Raw genomic sequence first — 17,269 nt, 5'->3', positions numbered from 1 at the left:
AGAGAGAGAGACAGCGAGAGAGGGAACACAAGCAAGGGGAGTGGGAGAGGGAGAAGCAGGCTTCCTGCTGAGCAGGGAGCCCGATGCAGGGCTCGATCCCAGGACCCTGGGATCATGACCTGAGCTGAAGGCAGATGCTTAACAACTGAGCCACCCAAGGTGCCCCTATTTTATTTTTTAAAAATTTTATTTATTTATTTGTCAGAGAGAGAGGGAAAGAACACAAGCAGAGGGAGCTGCAGGCAGAGTGAGAAGCAGGCTCCCTGCTGAGCAAGGAGCCTGATGCTGGAATCGATCCCGGGACCCTGGGATCGTGACCTGTGCTGAAGACAGATGCTTAACCAACTGAGCCATCCAGGCGTTCCTAAATTAGGCTTCATGCCCAGCCCATAGTGGGGCTTGAACTCATGACCCTGAGATTACAGTCACATGCTCTACCGACTGAGCCAACCAGGCTCCCCACCCTACCATGTTATTTGAATTAGACCAGATCACAGAAAAATTTGGAAATTTTTGGAAATCAGGCTCCTGATTTTTTCTTTTAATAAACTTTATTTTGGCATAATTTCAAATTTTTAGAACAGCTGCAAAGATAGTACAGAGAGTTTTGGATACCCATCACCCAGTTTAACCCATTGTTGTTGTTTTTTTTTAGATTTGTAAAAAAATTCATTAGAGAGAGTGAATGAGAGAGCACTTAAGTGTGAGCGCATGAGCCCGGGGGGGAGGGGCTAAGGGAGAGGGAGAAGCAGACCCCCACTGAGCCCAGAGCACAATGTGGGGTTCTCTCCCAGGACCCTGGGATCACGACCCAAGCTGAAGGCAGACGCTTAACCAACTGAGCCACCCAGGCGCCCCTGTTTCACCCATTCTTAACATCTTATGTTACCATGTGACATTTGTCAAAACTAAGAAACTGACATTTGTATGTTATTAACTAAACTCAGACTTTCTTCAGATTTCACCAGTTTTTCCATCGATGTCCTCCTTCTGTCCCAGAATCCATCCTGGTTTATTTTTAATAAAGCTCATCCCTAAAACCTAAATCTGACAATAAGTGGCATAAGAAAGACAATATTTTAGCATACATTTAAAAATCCTAAAGAAAATACGAGCAGATAGAGTCCAAAAGCTTATTTATTTATTTATATGAGAGAGAGTGAAAGTGAGAGAGATCACAGAGCTCCGGAGAGGGAGAAGCAGATTTGCCACTGAGCAGAGAGCCTGATGCGGGGCTCGATCCCAGGACCCTGGGATCACAATCCGAGCCGGAGGCAGTTGCCCAACTGACTGAGCCACCCAGGTGTCCCCCCTCAAAAGCATATTAAAATAATCTTAACCAAGTAGGATTTTCCAGAAATTAGACTGTTTGTCATCAGGAAATCTATTTACATGATTTATTACATTAGCAAATTGAAGGAGAAAAATGCTGGGGCGCCTGCGTGGCACAGCGGTTGGGCGTCTGCTTTCGGCTCAGGGCGTGATCCCGNCTTCGGCTCAGGGCGTGATCCTGGCGTTGTGGGATTGAGCCTCACATCGGGCTCCTCCACTATGAGCCTGCTTCTTCCTCTCCCTCTCCCCCTGCTTGTGTTCCCTCTCTCGCTGGCTCTCTCTGTCAAATAAATAAATAAAATCTTAAAAATAAATAAATAAATAAAATAAATAAATAAATAAAGGAGAAAAATGCTTATAGCCATAAATGCTCTTAAAAAGCAGACATTCCAGTTGAAAACAAAGTAAAATAGGAATACAGATGACCTGACCTAAGAGTATTTGCTCAGAATCAGAGCTACCATATTAGACAGTGAATATGAAATACTAAAGGTATTTCTTCCAGTAATGTCAAGATCAAGACAGACATATATTATCACCGTTATTTTTATTTGAGATTTTATTTTTTTAAGTAATCTCTGCACCCGATATGGGGCTTGAACTCACAACCCCAAGATCAAGAGTCATGTGTTCTACCTACTGAGCCAGCCAGGGTAATCATTATTTTTGGAGAGTCTAATGAGTGCAGTAAGACAAGAAAAGACGTGAAGTCTTGAAAGCAAAGGGAAAATTATTCTTCTTTGAAGATATGATTTCATACCTAGATAAAACAAGCGACTCAGCTAAAAAAACGTATTTGATCTAATAAGAAATTTAAATGTAGAAAGGTGACTGGCTCCAGGAAACCAAAATTGTAACAGTTTCTTTTTATACCTACAATCATCACTGAGAAATTGAAATGGAAAAAAATACTCTACTGCAATGTGTGCAATTACCAAAATCACTGGGGATGAACTGTTAAATTTATTTAAGCTACTAGACATCTGTAGAAAGTTGTGGAAGAACATTAAGCAAGAGCTGACTAAATGGAGAGACACACTGTATGCCCGGACAGGAGTGTGTCATCATAGACAGGACACATTAAGTGCAACCGGAATTCTGCTGGGCTTTGTTTTTCTGAACTGGGCAAAATGATATGCGGAGTTTTTATTAAAGAATAGGTACGGAAGAATTGCCAGGAGAAGTTTGAAAAGGAAGAATATGGAGGGGAGACTTGCCCTACCAAGCATTAAATGTCTTATGAAGTTAGAGTAATGGGGAGTTATTGGCGCGAGGATAGACAAACAGATCAGCGTAACCGAGTAACATTCAGGAACAGATCTAAGAATATATATATGAGAAATGTGGCTTTTCGTTGCAATGAAGTTTAGATTTTTTTTATTTTAGTGGTGTTGGGATAATTGGCTATCCATATAGGAAATAATAAAGGTGGTCCTTGCTTTACACTTTTTCTATACAAATAAATTCCAAGCAGATGAAAGAACTAAATGTAAAAATAAAAGGACAGGAAGAAAATACAGAATTTGTTTTTTGAAAATACATAATATTTTTTACTCATTCAGGATGGTTTACTAAAATTATAATGTTTGATAATATCCGGTACTAGCAAGACTAGGAAAATGGGTACTTTTTTTCTTGGTGAGAAGACTATATTGTGGTACAGACTTTTTAGGAAATAATTGGTTTTTTTAAAAGTGCAACCCTAGGATGCCTGCTTGGCTCAGTTGGTTAAGCGTCTGCCTTCAGCTCAGGTCATGATCCTAGGGTCCTGGGATCGAGTCCTGCATCGGGCTCCCTGCTCAGCGGGGCGGCTGCTTCTCCCTCTGCCTGCCGCTCCCCCTGCTTGTGTGCTGTCTCTCACATAAATAAATAAAATCTTTTTAAAAAATTGAAAAAGTGCAAGCGTTTTTAACCCCCAAATTCTGAACACGTAGTAACATGAGTACATAAGGATACAGATACAGAGAATATTTTTTGCAGCATTGTTGGGAATGGCAAAACATTACAAACAGTTGAGATGTCCATTTGTGGAGGCATGACTGAACCACTTCCAGTTTATCGATTCAGGGCGGAGATAGTGGAGCCACTGAAAAGAATGAGATGGATCTCTGAACAGACCTGAAAAGAGAACTGTGATTTATTGTAAAGTTTGAGAAAGGGGCGCCTGAGTGGCTCCGTCGGTGAAGCGTCTGACATTGGCTCGATCATGACCTCATGGTCCTGGGATCGAGCCCCGCACCGGGATCCCTGCTCAGTGGGGAGTCTGTTCTCCCTCTGCCTGCCCCCCGCCCCCATTTGTTCTCTCTCTGTCTCTCAAAAAAAAAAAGTTCAGGGGCGCCTGGGTAGCACAGCGGTTAAGTGTCTGCCTTCGGCTCAGGGCGTGATCCTAGCCTTGTGGGATCGAGCCCCACATCAGGCTCCTCCGCTGGGAGCCTGCTTCTTCCTCTCCCACTCCCCCTGCTTGTGTTCCCTCTCTCGCTGGCTGTCACTCTGTCTGTCAAATAAATAAATAAAATCTTTAAAAAAAAAAAAAGTTCAAGAAAACGTTGTAGGTCAGTGATGTAAGGTCCCATTGGCACCTGGGGTCGTTGAGTCCGGCGGTAAAGGAGGCGCTGGCACTCGTTCGGGTAGTAGCCTGTACCTGTCCGGCCGAGAGCGTGGCTCTGGAGGCACAGCGCTGACTGGCACGCAGCCGGTGCTCAGGGATTCTGGGCCTAGTGGCGGAGGACGACCCCCGTGCTGCGTCTTTGTGACAAGCAGAAAAGCACGCAGGAGCAGAGAGCGAGAGTAATTCTGACGTGGAAAGACGGGGTTTGCAGCGCAGGATGAGTTCTGGGGAGCAGGTAACTCTGGACAAGAGACTGGAGCCGTAAGGTAGCATCACAGATGGCCCCAGGCCCGGGGAGATCGGCCGTGGTCCCACCTCGCCCCCGCTCGGCACCAGCCAGCCCTGCTGGTCAGAAGTGTGTGTCTCCTCGAGGCCTACGGTGAACGCTGACTCCCCTTCACTCGTTTTCATCTATGGACCTAATGGTGTCGATTTTGCCCTTCCTTCCTTCCTTATCCCCCCCCTTTTTTTCTTTAACTTCCATGACCCTTACTCATTTCCCCTAACCTGGATTTGAGGGGCCATCGGGATAGGGAAGTTTCGTCAGGAGGTAAGGAAATAAAGTCATGGGGCGTTCTTGTCGCCTTCTGACTTCATACCCTGTTTCCCATCCACAGACCGTCTTCGGGTTGTGCGCAGGTGCTGTCTCACCCTGGGCACACACCTGTCACCAGCTTGGCCTGGGCGCCCAGTGGGGGACGGCTGCTCTCGGCTTCCCCTGTGGATGCTGCTATCCTGGTGAGTGGGTCCCCACCCTCTCGCGGTCATTTCAGCCCGCCGCAGATTTGAGGCAAGGGCATTCTTCGCCTGGGGGTGGAAGATATCCTATGGGGACGAGAGGAATAATTGTCCCTTCAGTGTTAGTGTTAAACTTATCCAGGGAAGGAGCGGTCCCATTCAGACTCCTCAGACGTGACACTCTGCTTGCTATCGCTGTACGTGTAACCTGTTCCCTCCTATTTTAACAGTCCCTCTCCTGCCTCATCTCCTTTCTGTGTCTTTGTACCTTGAGTAAGGGCAGCCCCTGTGACAGGATAGGGACGCTGTGGGTTTCTCACTCCCGACCCCTCTGTCCTAGGTATGGGATGTCTCAACAGAGACCTGTGTTCCCCTTCCCTGGTTTCGGGGAGGCGGGGTTACCAATCTGCTCTGGTCCCCGGATGGCAGCAAAGTCCTGGCTGCCACTCCTTCAGCTGTCTTTCGGTGAGTGGGAGGGGGGCAGAGGGAGGGGGAGGGCAAGGATGACCTAGAGAAAGGCACCTAGCTCCTGGAACTTATAGCAGGCAGAGCCTTCTGTTCTGTTCCCATTCTCTGACTTGGGCCTGGGACTGGCAGAGGGAGGGAAGTCCAGGTTTTGGAAGCTAGAGGTTGTGACCCGCCTCTCCCCGGCAGAGTGTGGGAGGCCCAGATGTGGACCTGCGAGAGGTGGCCTACTCTATCAGGGCGGTGTCAGGTGAGAGGGGACTGCACCAGAGAGCTGGGGAGGAGGCGGGTCCCAGGTGCCCCAAGCTTGTCTCCCCACGTCCTCTGCTTTTCTTCCTGCATTCCCCTGTAGACCCATGTTCCCCTGCCTTTTGCTCCCTGACCCCAGACTGGCTGCTGGAGCCCAGATGGAAGCCGACTGCTGTTCACTGTACTGGGGGAACCACTCATTTACTCCTTGTCATTCCCAGAACGCTGCGGTGAGTCAGGGGAAACAGCTGCGGACGCAGAGTATCTGGGGTAGTCAGAGGGAGGCAGGAACCCTCTGGAATATGCTGCTCTGAAGGATATAGGGGAGTAAAGCTTGGGAGACTGGAGAGGTGTTGATGCTTACAACGGATGTGAGGCAGAGGGCCGGTGAGGGGCTGGTTTCCTGTACTGCAGAGCCTCTGCCCTTCTTGCAGGGGAGGGAAAGGGGCGCGTTGGAGGTGCCAAGTCAGCCACCATCGTGGCGGATCTGTCCGAGACGACAGTACAGACACCGGACGGAGAGGAAAGGTGAGCTGCATGGCTGGGGGAGGGGCAGTGAGGAGGTGGGGGGGACCACGCCGAGCCCTCCCACTGACTCTCTTGACTCACAGACTTGGGGGAGAGGCTCACTCCATGGTCTGGGACCCCAGTGGGGAGCGTCTGGCTGTGCTCATGAAAGGTAAGAGTTGGGAAGGACTTTGCTCAGGTCACGGCCATCTTCCCGTTGATGGAGGGTGCCCGTGTCCTGGCTGCAGTTCTCTGCCTTGCCCTGGGATTCTGCCTCCGGGGTGCCTTACTATCGCACCTGTTTCTCCTAGGAAATCCACGGGTCCAGGATGGTAAACCAGTCATCCTCCTTTTTCGCACTCGAAACAGCCCCGTGTTTGAGCTGCTTCCTTGGTAAGTGCCAGGTAGACCATCAAGTCTGAACCCCCTACCAGCCTGCCCACACCAACCCACATCCTACTTCACCGGGCCTGTCTCCGATCGCCTGCTCACCTTCTCCCCCTAGCGGCGTTATCCAGGGGGAGCCGGGGGCCCAGGCGCAGCTCATCACCTTCCATCCTTCCTTCAACAAAGGGGCTCTGCTCAGTGTGGTGAGTAGGCCAGGCTGCTGGGCTTTTGGGGAGCGGGGTGGAGGAACTGAGGACTGTGGCTGCCGCGTGGCCCCCCCCGCGGCTTTCCTCGGGCCCAGGCTCTGATCGATTTTCCTTGTCCCTTTGCAGTGCTGGTCCACAGGCCGAATTGCCCACATTCCTCTGTATTTTGTTAACGCCCAGTTTCCACGTTTTAGCCCAGCGCTTGGCCGAACCCAGGAGCCCCCAGCTGGGGGTGGAGGCTCTACTCATGATCTGCCCCTCTTTACAGAGACATCCCCAACCTCTGCCCCGTGGGACCCTCTCCCAGGGCCACCGCCTGCCGGGTCTCAGTCCCCTCACTCCCACTTCTAATAATAAAAATTCCCTTGTTGTTTTCCACTCCATTACGAGACTTTTTTCCAGGAGCTGCACTGAGGTCTAGTGAAGAAAAAAAAGGCGGGTTGAGATGGCTGTGTTACTTTTTATGAATTTGGGCAAGTTACTTAACCCTAGGTACTAGGTGGTTTTCCCATGATTTGGAAAGCAAAGCTGAGAAGATACCTACCACAGGCTTTGGCATGTAACAGACATTTCACTTTTCCCAAGTTTCAGCAAGTTCCCAAAATGGTGCCGGGCAATAATGAGGCAAAGACTTGATCCGTACGAGACAGATGACACTTTATTGGACTAGGGAATTTGTGGGAAGCTTAGGTACTGGGTGCTGGGCCAGGGTGGCACGGGCCATGCTCAAGGCCCCCTCTCGGGTGTGGTGCCCACCAATGAAGCCGCTGGTGTGGACAAAGACGCAGCCAGGAATCCCACTGACCTGGTCCAGGGCCTCATCCCGAAGACCCCGCCATGGCTCTGGCAGGGGCAGCCTATGAGAGAACAGAAAGAAGTTGATGGGAGCAAACGGAGGCCTTGAGGAGCAGAGAGAGGGAGCACAGAAGAGGTCAAGTTTAGCGGCCCCCTCTGATAGGGCTGCAACAGGCCTGAAGGTCTGCAGGGTCTTACCGGCTCTGGAATGAATGGGGCTCCTTGGGCACACACTGTACCCGCCACTGTCCAGCCTGGTCAGTGTAGATCACAAAGGCGATGGTCCCTGGTGGGGACAGCCCAGATTCCAGGTGGTAGAGATGCTCCTTCCAGGGGCATCCACCTTTTGCCAGTTCTACTATCTCCCCACTTGGGTCCACCTGAAAGGGAGGCACGGCTGGAAGGTTGTGGGTGGAAGGAGCCCCTGCCGACCAGCAGCCTGCCAGCAGTCACTAAGCCACGAACCCCAGGGCCTCCTCCCAGGCCTGTACCTGGAATCGCTGGGCCAGGGCCTCTTCCACCAGGGCCCGGGCTGGCAGCCAGCTGTGCTGGTAGAAGTCTAGTCTCTGCAGAAACTCCTCTCGAACCAGGTCCATTGCACGCTTGAACCCGGCCTGGGAATCAGAACCACGGTGCCGGCCCCAACTTTCGACTTTGCTAGGACTGGAGGAGGCAACCACTCTCCTTTCCTCCCCCAAAGTACTTAAATGCCTCATGGTCTCTTCCTTTGGGGCTCTCCTTACCTCGGTGTCTTGGTTGGGCTGGTTCCAGGCAGGATTAAGTCGAGCGACCCGGGCGCTCAGTGTGGTCGTCAGCACGTATCTAGGCTCTCCCTCTTCCCACTGGGAGATGCCATTGTCCACTGCGTCCACCTCCTCCACGAAGTTCTCGTACATCTACGGCAGCAGCGGGAGTCAGTGCTCTTGACGATTCCTACCATTTGCATCAAGTTTTATAGATTTCACTCATTTAATCTCCACTCAACATTCACTGGGTGAACAAAGGGGGAACTGGGGAGTTGAGTGGCTTCAGGTCGGATCTCATCGTGCTGGGGCTGGAATTTGGATCACCTGATTTGTAATCCAGCACTCCCTCCACCACTGCACAAAGCCTGAGTCAAGGCCAACGCTGTGTGAGGAGGGGGCTGCTGACTTCAGAACAAGGAAGGTCTCGAGTTCCAGGAGGGGCTCTGGGAGTGGATCCCTGTGGCTGAGAGAGTGTAAATCTCCAGGTGGGCTGAGCAGGCGATTCAGTGACCAGGTAAATGAGGTACACGAGGGTCTGGCCAAACACGAGTCATGTGGGAGGGTGAGTCTGGACAAGACACGGGAGCTGGCATGTGGTCCCAGCGGGACCCACGATGTGCCACGTGGTGGGAACAAGTGCTGCATTTCCCGAGGCCACAGAGTGGGACAGGTATGCCTCAAGAGTCTGGGGACAGGGGCACCTGGGTGACTCACTCGGCTGGGCGTCTGCCTTGGGCTCAGATCATGATCCCAGGGTTGGGATCGAGTCCCCCATCGGGCTCCCTGCTCAGTGGGGACCCACCTGCCACTCCCCCTGCTTGTGCACGTGCACTTACTCTGACAAATAAAATTAAAAAAAAAAAGTCTGGGGGCAGAAACGATATGGGGTATCAATGCTTACGGCAAAATTGCTCTGCACACAGGCTTACAACATCAACACATCTGGGGTGTGGAGCAAAGTGCTCCTCTCGGGGAGAGCTGAAAAAGAAACTCCTTTATGCCCAGCCTCTCTTGGTCTGGACCCCCGCATGGGCTCCCTGCTCAGCAGGAGCCTGCTTCCCCTGCCCCTCCCCCCAGCTCGTGCTCTCTTTCTCTCAAATAAATAAATAAAATCTTAAAAAAAAAAAGAAAAAAAAAAAGGAAACCCCTCAGAAGGGAAAATGGACCCAGGCAATCTAAAAACCTTAGTATTCCAAAAGCTCCAATTCAACCATTCCTATTCCTTCACATCTCTGGATCGTACTAATGCTGTGTCACGGGGCAGGAGGACAGGCAAGCTAAGACAGACCCGAACTCAACGGCTTCTGCAAAAACCAGAGTTGACGGGATCTGAAGCCTGACTCGTGAACGTCACGGGAGTGGGGTCAAGCAGGGGACCTCAGAATCACTGTCTGATCTGACAGGTGTGCCAGGGCCACTAGTCCCGCTCCTTCCCGGCAGCAGGAGCGTGCTGCGCTGCTCGCAGGGGATGCTGCTGGAACCCGGACATGTGTTCGTAAGCCAATCCTTCCCAGCTGAACGTCCCAGCGCGTGTGTCCCAGATACGCTCCCCTCTACCTTCAGGGCAGCCAGAACCTCTAAGCCATGTGCTTCCCCACACAAGCAGCCCCCTCTTCCTACCAAGTTGTTGAACAATCATTTTTTATGTGTGTTAGGTCAGGAAAAGGACCAGGAAACACTGCTTTATGGTTTTCAACGTCTTTCCCCAAACACGACCTACCCACTTTGCACAACTAGCCCAGGACAGAGGTGAGAGAGAGGAGCCATGCCCTGTGCGAAGATGAGTCTGACTGAGGGAGAAAGTGCCGGGCCGGCTATGGCCAGGAGTCCCGATGAGTGCCGTTTCCAGCTGCTGGAGATGCTCTCATAGGTCATCTCTGTCCTTGGGTCCCCACCTTGTCATAGATGGTGCCCACCACGCTGTCCTCTTCACTGGTGCCCAGCAACTGGGCCAGCAGCTTGTGCCCGAAGTGCAGATAGATGAGTCCTGCACTGCTCAGCTTGGTCCGCCATGGCTTCCCAGGAGACAGGGAGCTCATGGTCTCCGTGAAAGATCTGAGGAACACAGAGAGGCAGGGCTGAGGCAGGGCTGCCCCCGTGAGCCCATGGCGTGTGCGTGCGCGTGCAGCACGAGGGTAGACGCTGGAGAACACTCAGGAGTTGGGAGGACAGTGCCCAGCTGTGGGGCTTCAGCTTTTCCTTGGGGTTCAACATGGACCTCAGCTTGGAGTCTCCATTCATGTTTTCATTTGACAATGCTTAATTCAATGCTTATGCATGCCAGGCTTTGTGTTTTAGACATCAGGGATTAGAAAAACCCTAAGACAAGGGCGCCTGGGCGGCTCAGTTGGTTGAGCGTCTGCCTTTGGCTCAGGTCATGATCCCAGGGTGCTGGGATCGAGTTCCACATCAGGCTCCCTGCTCAGCGGGGAGTCTGCTTCTCCCCCTCCCTCTGCCTGCTACTCCCCTTACTTGTGCTATCAAATAAATAAATTAAAAAGAAAATCTTAAAACGGAAACAAAAACACACCCTAGGACAATGTCCCTGCCTTCAAGTTCATCCACCACAGGCAGACAAGCACACACCCAAGCGAACGCTCTAGCTAGGTCATAAACAAGCCGGGGGCGGGATTCATCCTGAAAGATGAATTAGGTGTTCACCAGCCAGACAAAAGGTCGAGGAGAAAAGGCATTCCACGTAGACGAACAACGTCTCTTACAACGGCTAAGAGACAGGTGTCTACATGGAACTGCAAGAAACGCATCTTGGGTGTGAGGAGCGGCAAAAAAGTAAAGCTAGAAGCATAAGCCAGGGCCAGCTCATGGCAGGCCTCGGCCACCATACTCTGGAGTCTGGACTTTATCTGTAGGCAGTGGGGAGATTTCCAGCGGGCAAGCGCATGTGAGAGCCCTGGGCCAGGCAGCATGCAGAACAAACGCACGGTCACGGGCAGTGGCGCGGGGGAATGAGCGAAGTAGAAATCTGACTGAATTCTCAGTGGCACAGAGAACAGGGAAAGGGTATGACGGTTCTGAGGCAAGCAGAAACCACAGCTGTGATTTCTAAATGCCGGTCCATCAGAATCAGCTAGAGGGCTTATTTTTTGCTTTAGTGTTTTTTATTAAATATTGAGTAAATACAAAAATATTTATAAAATGTTCACAAGGTATAAAGACTAATACATAGTAAGCCCCCAGATAAAAGTCCAAAAAGAAGCTAAACTAAATTGTTGATGGAAAGAGACATATGTGCTAAACTACACAGTCGAACAGGGGTATGACGAACACAGAACTAAGGACACTGCTTACTTCCGGGGAGGCAGGGGGATGGGACGGGGAGGAAGGGCTTGTGCACAGATGCCAAGGCAATGGTACTGCTCCAGTTCTGAGGTTGGGAGATCGGTCCATGACTGTCTGTCACATGTTTTATATTCCAAAAGTGTTAAATAAATTCTTTTATGTATCAAATACTGCATAGTTCAAAAAAAGTATACAAAATCATTAGAAAAAAGGAATTAGTCAATATCGTCAAGTGCCACGAAGAGGTCCGTTAAGGTGAGACCTTCCGCCAGCAACCTGAGTGTGGCGTTGAGGTCACCGGTGCCCTTTCCATGAGCATTTCCATTGCAGAGATTGGGAGGGGATCAGGTGAATGAGCGAATGGAATGAACTGGAAGGGGTGTGGAACCAGGGTCAGCTCTTTTATTGAAGAGAGGCTGAGAAGGGAAGGTATAATATGAGCCTATAAACACCAGAAGGGTTCCCCCCACCCCACGTCTTAAGTGTAAGACGTACACTTAAAAAAAGGGGGGGGGAAGGGAGAGAAATACTTACAGAGAAGTCAAGTAAACATTCCCGCACACTGACTAAGCGGCGTGGTGCATATAAAGGGAGGGTCTGGGGTTTTATTCACTCTCTTGGTTTCCAAACGGAGCCACCTGGGCAGAGTTTTCGACCGTAGGCAAAAAGAAGTAGAAACACTAGGGGAGGGGCGCCTGGGGCCTCAGTGGGCTAAGCGTCTGCCTTCAGCTCAGGTTACGATCCCGGGGTCCTGGGATGGAGGGGTCCTGGATGGAGCCCCGAGTCAGGCTGCCTGCTTAGTGGGGAACCTGCTTCTCCCTCTCCTCTGCCCCCCTCACTGCTCATACTCTCTCTACTCCCTCAAAGAAATAAATAAAATATATATAAAAAAAAGGAAGAAACCCTGGGGGAGAACAGTGGTGTGAGCCCCCAGAGGAGAAAGTAACAGATCGCAAAAGGGGCAAACGGAAGGGGACAGTGTTTCCTGAACCGGAAGGAGGGAGCTGAGGATGCTTGGGAGTGGGGATCTGAGGAGGTGACTGCAGGAAAGGCTCAATTTCCTTTGAAAAGGAGGTGGCAGGGTCACCTACCGAGGGAGTCTCATGAGGTGGGGGCCTGAGGAGAGAGAAGAGGACTGAAATGGTACCGTGGATAATGGGCCACCCTTGGAAATGAAAGATTTCCCACCGTGAGAGCAGAAATGAAGGAGGAGCCGCATCCACCTGAGCTGTCACCGAGCGCCGCTGCCCGTGGGCCCAGCAGTCCGAATGGGGCAGCAAGGGCGGCTGGGAGGACTAATCGGAGCGGGGGCATTAACTGGGGAGAGGACGGCGCTAGTGGGAGAAAAGCCTGACCGAGCCAGGGAAGGCGGCGAGCGGCGTGAGGGCGGCCTGGAAGCCACGGAGGCCCGCGGCCAGGTGGTCGGACGCAGAGCGGGGGGAGAGCCGGCAGGCTGCAGCCCCACGGGACCCGGGAGTTGGCTTTCAAAGACGGGGCGGTTCCCTTCGCCGGCACGGACCCGCAGGGGGTGGCTGCCCGGGGCACAGAGGAAAGCCGAAGTCTGGGACTCACCTCTGGTGATGGTCATATCGGTGTCTCTGAGGGTCGTACTCGCCACCCACGTCTACCACGATGTCACAGGCAGCCAGTTTTTCGGGGTCCCGGGTCCGCACAATCTCTGCATCCTGCAGGGGACACCGGAGGTGAGGGGCGGCCAGGGTCGTGCAGACAGAGGATGAAGGGTAGGTTTCCAGGGGAGCGGGTCAGGAGGGGTGCTCGGGCGCGGCCCGCCCGGGAGGCCCGCAGGGGTCCCGGGGCCAGTTTCCGCGGAGCGGACCGTACCCGGTACTCCGGCAGGAGGCGCAGTAATGCGCACGCCAGGGCCTCATCGCAGTGGAAAGTGCCGTTGTGCGTCCCGATTCGGGGCGGCGCCATGAGGCTGCCGCAGGGTCGCTTGGCCGGCGGGACGGACTCCAGGCTGAGCACACGGGGCCGGGCCCGCACGGGTGGCGGCGGCCGCTGCAGCAAACGCAGAAGACCGCGCGGGAAGCAGCGGCCCATGCAGCCTCCCGCTGGGGAGGTGGGTCGTCGACCCGGAAGAGGAAGCGCCCGCACAGTTCCACTTCCGCCGGACGGCCGTTCCCATGGCAACCGGGCCAAAGAGAGGGGCGCGCCGCGGGATTTCTCCCTCGCTCCTCCAACGGGCCGGTGCGGAGCCCGCATCACCCCTACTGAGCAGGCTCTGGGGAGGGGCACGGCATCTCCACCACGGCCCTCCCATCTCATCACCAGTCCTTTGCTTAATGCAAGAAAAGACCAACATTCTGCCGGGCTGGCACATTTATTAGCATTAAACACAAGACCTTTCTCTCCCTGGCCCCCAGGAAGCCACGCCCACAAAGTCCCAAGCTCCTGAAGCAGGGTCCCTCTGCCCCATTTCTGAAACAAGCTCAGGCCTTGGCAGTAGCCTGAGTTGCGCCCAGGGCTGTGAGCTGCTGAATCTTCTGGCTCATCATCTCCATGACAGCTGTGGGGAAAAAGAAGAATCAGATCCTGGTCTGGAGCTTGAGGGGAGAACCCAGAGTTCAGAAGATATGAGAAAAACACTTAAAGACAGGTAGACAACCACGGGGAGTTAATAAAACTTTTAACACAGTGAGGGGCGCCTGGGTGTGGTAGTCGGTCAAGCGTGAGGCTCTTGGTTTCAGCTCAGATGGTGATCCCAGGGTCTTGAGATGGAACCACCTTGGGCTCAGCGCTCAGCATGGAGTCTGCTTGAGATATTCTCTCCCTCTCTCTCTGCCCCTCCCCCCACCCTGCTCACCCACTCTCTTTCTCAATTAAAAAACAAAACTTTAAACACTGATCCACTGTGGGACACGTTCACATGCACACACAAATTTAGAGTCTACAATAGGTCAGTAAATCTGATAACCACTGAGACATAAAAATGAACAAAATACAGTATTAAATGAGTCAAACATAACTGTAGCTATGATTCTCGACTTTAGAACCATGATTTTTCAATCCTGTGTAACAGAATTACCTGGGGAATTTTTAAAAAAACACTGACCCCCTGGAACTCCCCCACCCCCACCCTCACCCCCAGGTTAATTTAATTGGTTTGGACTGGACTCAGGCTTCCTTTTTAAACTTCCTGGGTTTTTCTCATGTGTAGCCAGGGTTGCAAAGGCTCGTACTTAGTAAGGCTGCATTTCTTTCCTGTGTGTTCATTTACACGTATCATCTCCTCCATTCCATCCCCATTAAACAGAACACCCCAAGAACAAAGATAATTTCCTTCCTGTAAATTTCTCAAGCACCCCACCCAACAATCTACAAATAATGGGTATGTAATGCACAAAATCTAGAGAATACATCTAGACACCAAAGAGAAAGACATGGTTTTAATCCAGCAAAGGGGATACGCCCAGTTCATGCTGGAATCCACGCTCTTTATCATGGAGGTAGAAAGGGTGAAGAGGTGCCCCAGGACAGCCTTACCCTGTTTCATGGCATGCTTCTCCTGCAGAGCTGGCTGGATTTTCTCCATCTGCTTGGTAAGGAAGTCTATCTTCCTCTTGAAAAAGTCCTTGGCATCCTCAGCCGTCTGCAAGGTCACAGGTAAATGAAGGGATAAGAGGAGACTCTATGCTGCACTCTAGGTCTTCCCCTAAACTTCCTTTCCCTGCTCAGAGGGGCATCCACATGGTTACTTCCACTCACCTTTTCTACATAGTAGCCTGTTCCCACATCGATGAGTACATGTTCCACACCATGTAGCTTCCCAGGGACATACATCTGAGAAGCAAGGATTAAGGGAAATCTAGCCCAGCAGGAGTGTCATGATTCCCTGTCAGCTAGCCTGCTTGGCCTTCTTTTCTAAAAAGCTACAAGCCACAAGGACTGAAAAATCTGGAGTCCTTAGAACTTTACCTATACACTCTAAATGGGAAGGGACAGAGAAGTTGGTTCCTTATGGAGAAAATGGCAAATGCTGGAATATTCTCTCGCCCTGATCCCATATCCCATCCTCCAAGCAGTTTAGTTTTTCCCCCTCCCCCCCCCCCCCGAGAAGGACCAGATACAATGATATCTTCCTACTGTTGTAGAGTAGTAAAAGTGAAAAGCCGGCTTCACTTTCTATCAATAGCCCCAATCATGAAATCACTAGCTAATTCCTGATGGGTTTAATGCCCACCATTTAGCCAGCCCCTACTACACTACTGCTGTATTTCTTTTTCGGCCTCTCAGTTCTAAGACTACAGCTTATAGATGCCCTATTGCCCTAACTTACTCATTCAAGTAAAACACTGAATGGGTAGCCACAATCCAGGTTTCTTGGTAACAACGGTTTAGAAATAAGAGCCACAGTTAAGCCAAAACTGAAAATTCATAAACAGAGCCAACCCCCTTGTTTCTATATCCTGCTATTCTTCCATCGTTTATGTCTTCTAAGTTATTAGTAAAAGTCTAAACCAACCTGTTCTGTCTTCATATTAGAGGATATTCTCAAACAGCAAAGGGAAATAATCACACCTCAATTCTACATATGCCTTGGTGTCACAAGGCATTAGCCGGATGTTGGCCCCAGGTTAGAAGAGGTAAAAAGAGAATATAATGTGTTCTCCGAATCATGGGGACACTGCGGTAATCAAAACTAATCCCATCCTTCTTTTTTTTTTTTTTAACCCCCCTCGGGAGAGGAGTGAGAGAGAAAAGGAGAAAATAGGTAGCAGTTTCTGTGGAAAGGATACAGAACTCGTCAGTGGGACGAGTAATTCTTTCCCTGTGAAAGCAATTAAGACAAACATCTGGGGAAGGTTAAGACGTTAAAGGGAGTTCCAATATGGCAGAGATAGTACGAGAGATCGTAAGAACAGAACAGAAACAGGGACAACAGCAGAGGAATGTCCTGTACATTTCAACTCGAGTTAAGCAACATCAAAGGGCTCACGTAGCGGTATACAATACGTAAAGGATTGCTTTCTCATCTCAGGTAAGGACAACTGGGTTAGAAGGCGGGACGAGAGTAGCCGGCTCACCACATCCCCCAGGTTGCCTTCACGCGCCTACCCCATACCCTCGTTGTTCTTGTTCAGCACGTTCAGACAGTCCTTGGCTTCCACATACTTGGTCTGTACCACCTTTAGCTGGGCAATGGACGTGGACAGGAACTCCACTTCCTACAGAGGACGGGAAACAGGGTCAGTGTGGGGGGATGGAGAGAGAGGGAGGCACTGCCGGAGAGGGGGCCGGTCCTGGGATGGGGTGAGGGTTTCGCAGGGGAAGGGAAGCCTCCCAAAGAGGGGAGGAGTGGGGGGGCGAGCGAGGACGCGTGAGCAGGAGGCATGTGAGGCGGGAATGGGGTGTCTCTGCCGCCGGTCCCCACCTGGTCCAGCTGATTCTTGAGCATTTCGAGCTGCGGCAGGTTCAGCTCGGTGATGTTAACTGACTGCGCCATGTTGGGAAGGAGGACTAACGGAGCGGAAGCCGGCTCGACGAGCAGCGCTCTAGCCGCCCTCTGCGCATCTCGATGGTTGCGCCAGGAGGCCTCGCTGCGCCGGGCGTCTCTATGATCTTACGACCGGGAAGGGAAGGAAGGGCTGGAGGCTTTGGGAGACTCGCCTTGGTTTGGCGAAAGCGGAGCGTTGTTTTCACAAAACCTCCCACGCCTACCACAGTAAAGTTGGAGCAAACAGGACTCCTACCCTCAGGGAGCTTAAAAATCTTAAAAATACCCATTCATAACCGCAACATTGCAAAGTAACGTATGCTACTCCGTGTAGGTGGCGTAGCAATGAACCACAGGCAAGAAAGAAGCCCGGGAAATTCGCGGGGCAGTAGCAATGCGGTGCTTAGGGCTCACACGGCGGAAAAGTCTGGTGGTGGAGAGAACGATAAGGAGTCACGTTATCAACCAACAAGTACAGCAA

At 51.6% G+C, this 17,269-nt stretch overlaps 3 protein-coding genes across 5 annotated transcripts in view; 1 reads left to right on the top strand and 2 right to left on the bottom strand.

Annotated features, from left to right (window-relative positions):
* Window positions 1-6,873, top strand: part of AAAS (aladin WD repeat nucleoporin) — a 13,845-nt gene extending 6,972 nt beyond the window's left edge. For all 3 annotated transcript variants that reach the window (XM_034645146.1, XM_002923254.4, XM_034645145.1), the window contains exons 8-16: window positions 4,558-4,678; window positions 5,019-5,143; window positions 5,333-5,393; window positions 5,532-5,622; window positions 5,827-5,920; window positions 6,004-6,071; window positions 6,211-6,292; window positions 6,405-6,489; window positions 6,619-6,873. In XM_034645146.1, coding sequence (XP_034501037.1) covers window positions 4,558-4,678; window positions 5,019-5,143; window positions 5,333-5,393; window positions 5,532-5,622; window positions 5,827-5,920; window positions 6,004-6,071; window positions 6,211-6,292; window positions 6,405-6,489; window positions 6,619-6,843 — 952 coding nt within the window. In that variant the 3' untranslated portion in view covers window positions 6,844-6,873. The remainder of the gene's footprint in view (window positions 1-4,557; window positions 4,679-5,018; window positions 5,144-5,332; window positions 5,394-5,531; window positions 5,623-5,826; window positions 5,921-6,003; window positions 6,072-6,210; window positions 6,293-6,404; window positions 6,490-6,618) is intronic.
* Window positions 6,874-7,132: 259 nt separating this feature from the next.
* On the bottom strand, window positions 7,133-13,453 carry MYG1 (MYG1 exonuclease). The gene is made up of 7 exons (XM_002923253.4): window positions 13,176-13,453; window positions 12,906-13,018; window positions 9,929-10,088; window positions 8,031-8,183; window positions 7,779-7,901; window positions 7,486-7,667; window positions 7,133-7,349 (listed from the first exon to the last, which is right to left on the bottom strand). The coding sequence occupies exons 1-7, from the start codon at window positions 13,392-13,394 to the stop codon at window positions 7,151-7,153; spliced, it is 1,149 nt and encodes a 382-aa protein (XP_002923299.1). The 5' UTR covers window positions 13,395-13,453; the 3' UTR covers window positions 7,133-7,150.
* A 202-nt stretch (window positions 13,454-13,655) lies between these two features.
* Window positions 13,656-16,874, bottom strand: PFDN5 (prefoldin subunit 5). The gene is made up of 6 exons (XM_011229922.3): window positions 16,726-16,874; window positions 16,417-16,519; window positions 16,091-16,122; window positions 15,060-15,134; window positions 14,838-14,943; window positions 13,656-13,860 (listed from the first exon to the last, which is right to left on the bottom strand). Exons 1-6 carry the CDS (start codon window positions 16,795-16,797, stop codon window positions 13,784-13,786), a joined length of 465 nt encoding a protein of 154 aa, XP_011228224.1. The 5' UTR covers window positions 16,798-16,874; the 3' UTR covers window positions 13,656-13,783.
* Window positions 16,875-17,269: the final 395 nt, after the last annotated feature.

This window comes from Ailuropoda melanoleuca, chromosome 16 (assembly GCF_002007445.2).
Source record: "Ailuropoda melanoleuca isolate Jingjing chromosome 16, ASM200744v2, whole genome shotgun sequence".
NCBI lineage: Eukaryota > Metazoa > Chordata > Mammalia > Carnivora > Ursidae > Ailuropoda > Ailuropoda melanoleuca.
The sequence above is the reverse complement of the archived record's forward strand: the minus strand, read 5'-3'. Positions and strand labels throughout refer to the sequence as shown.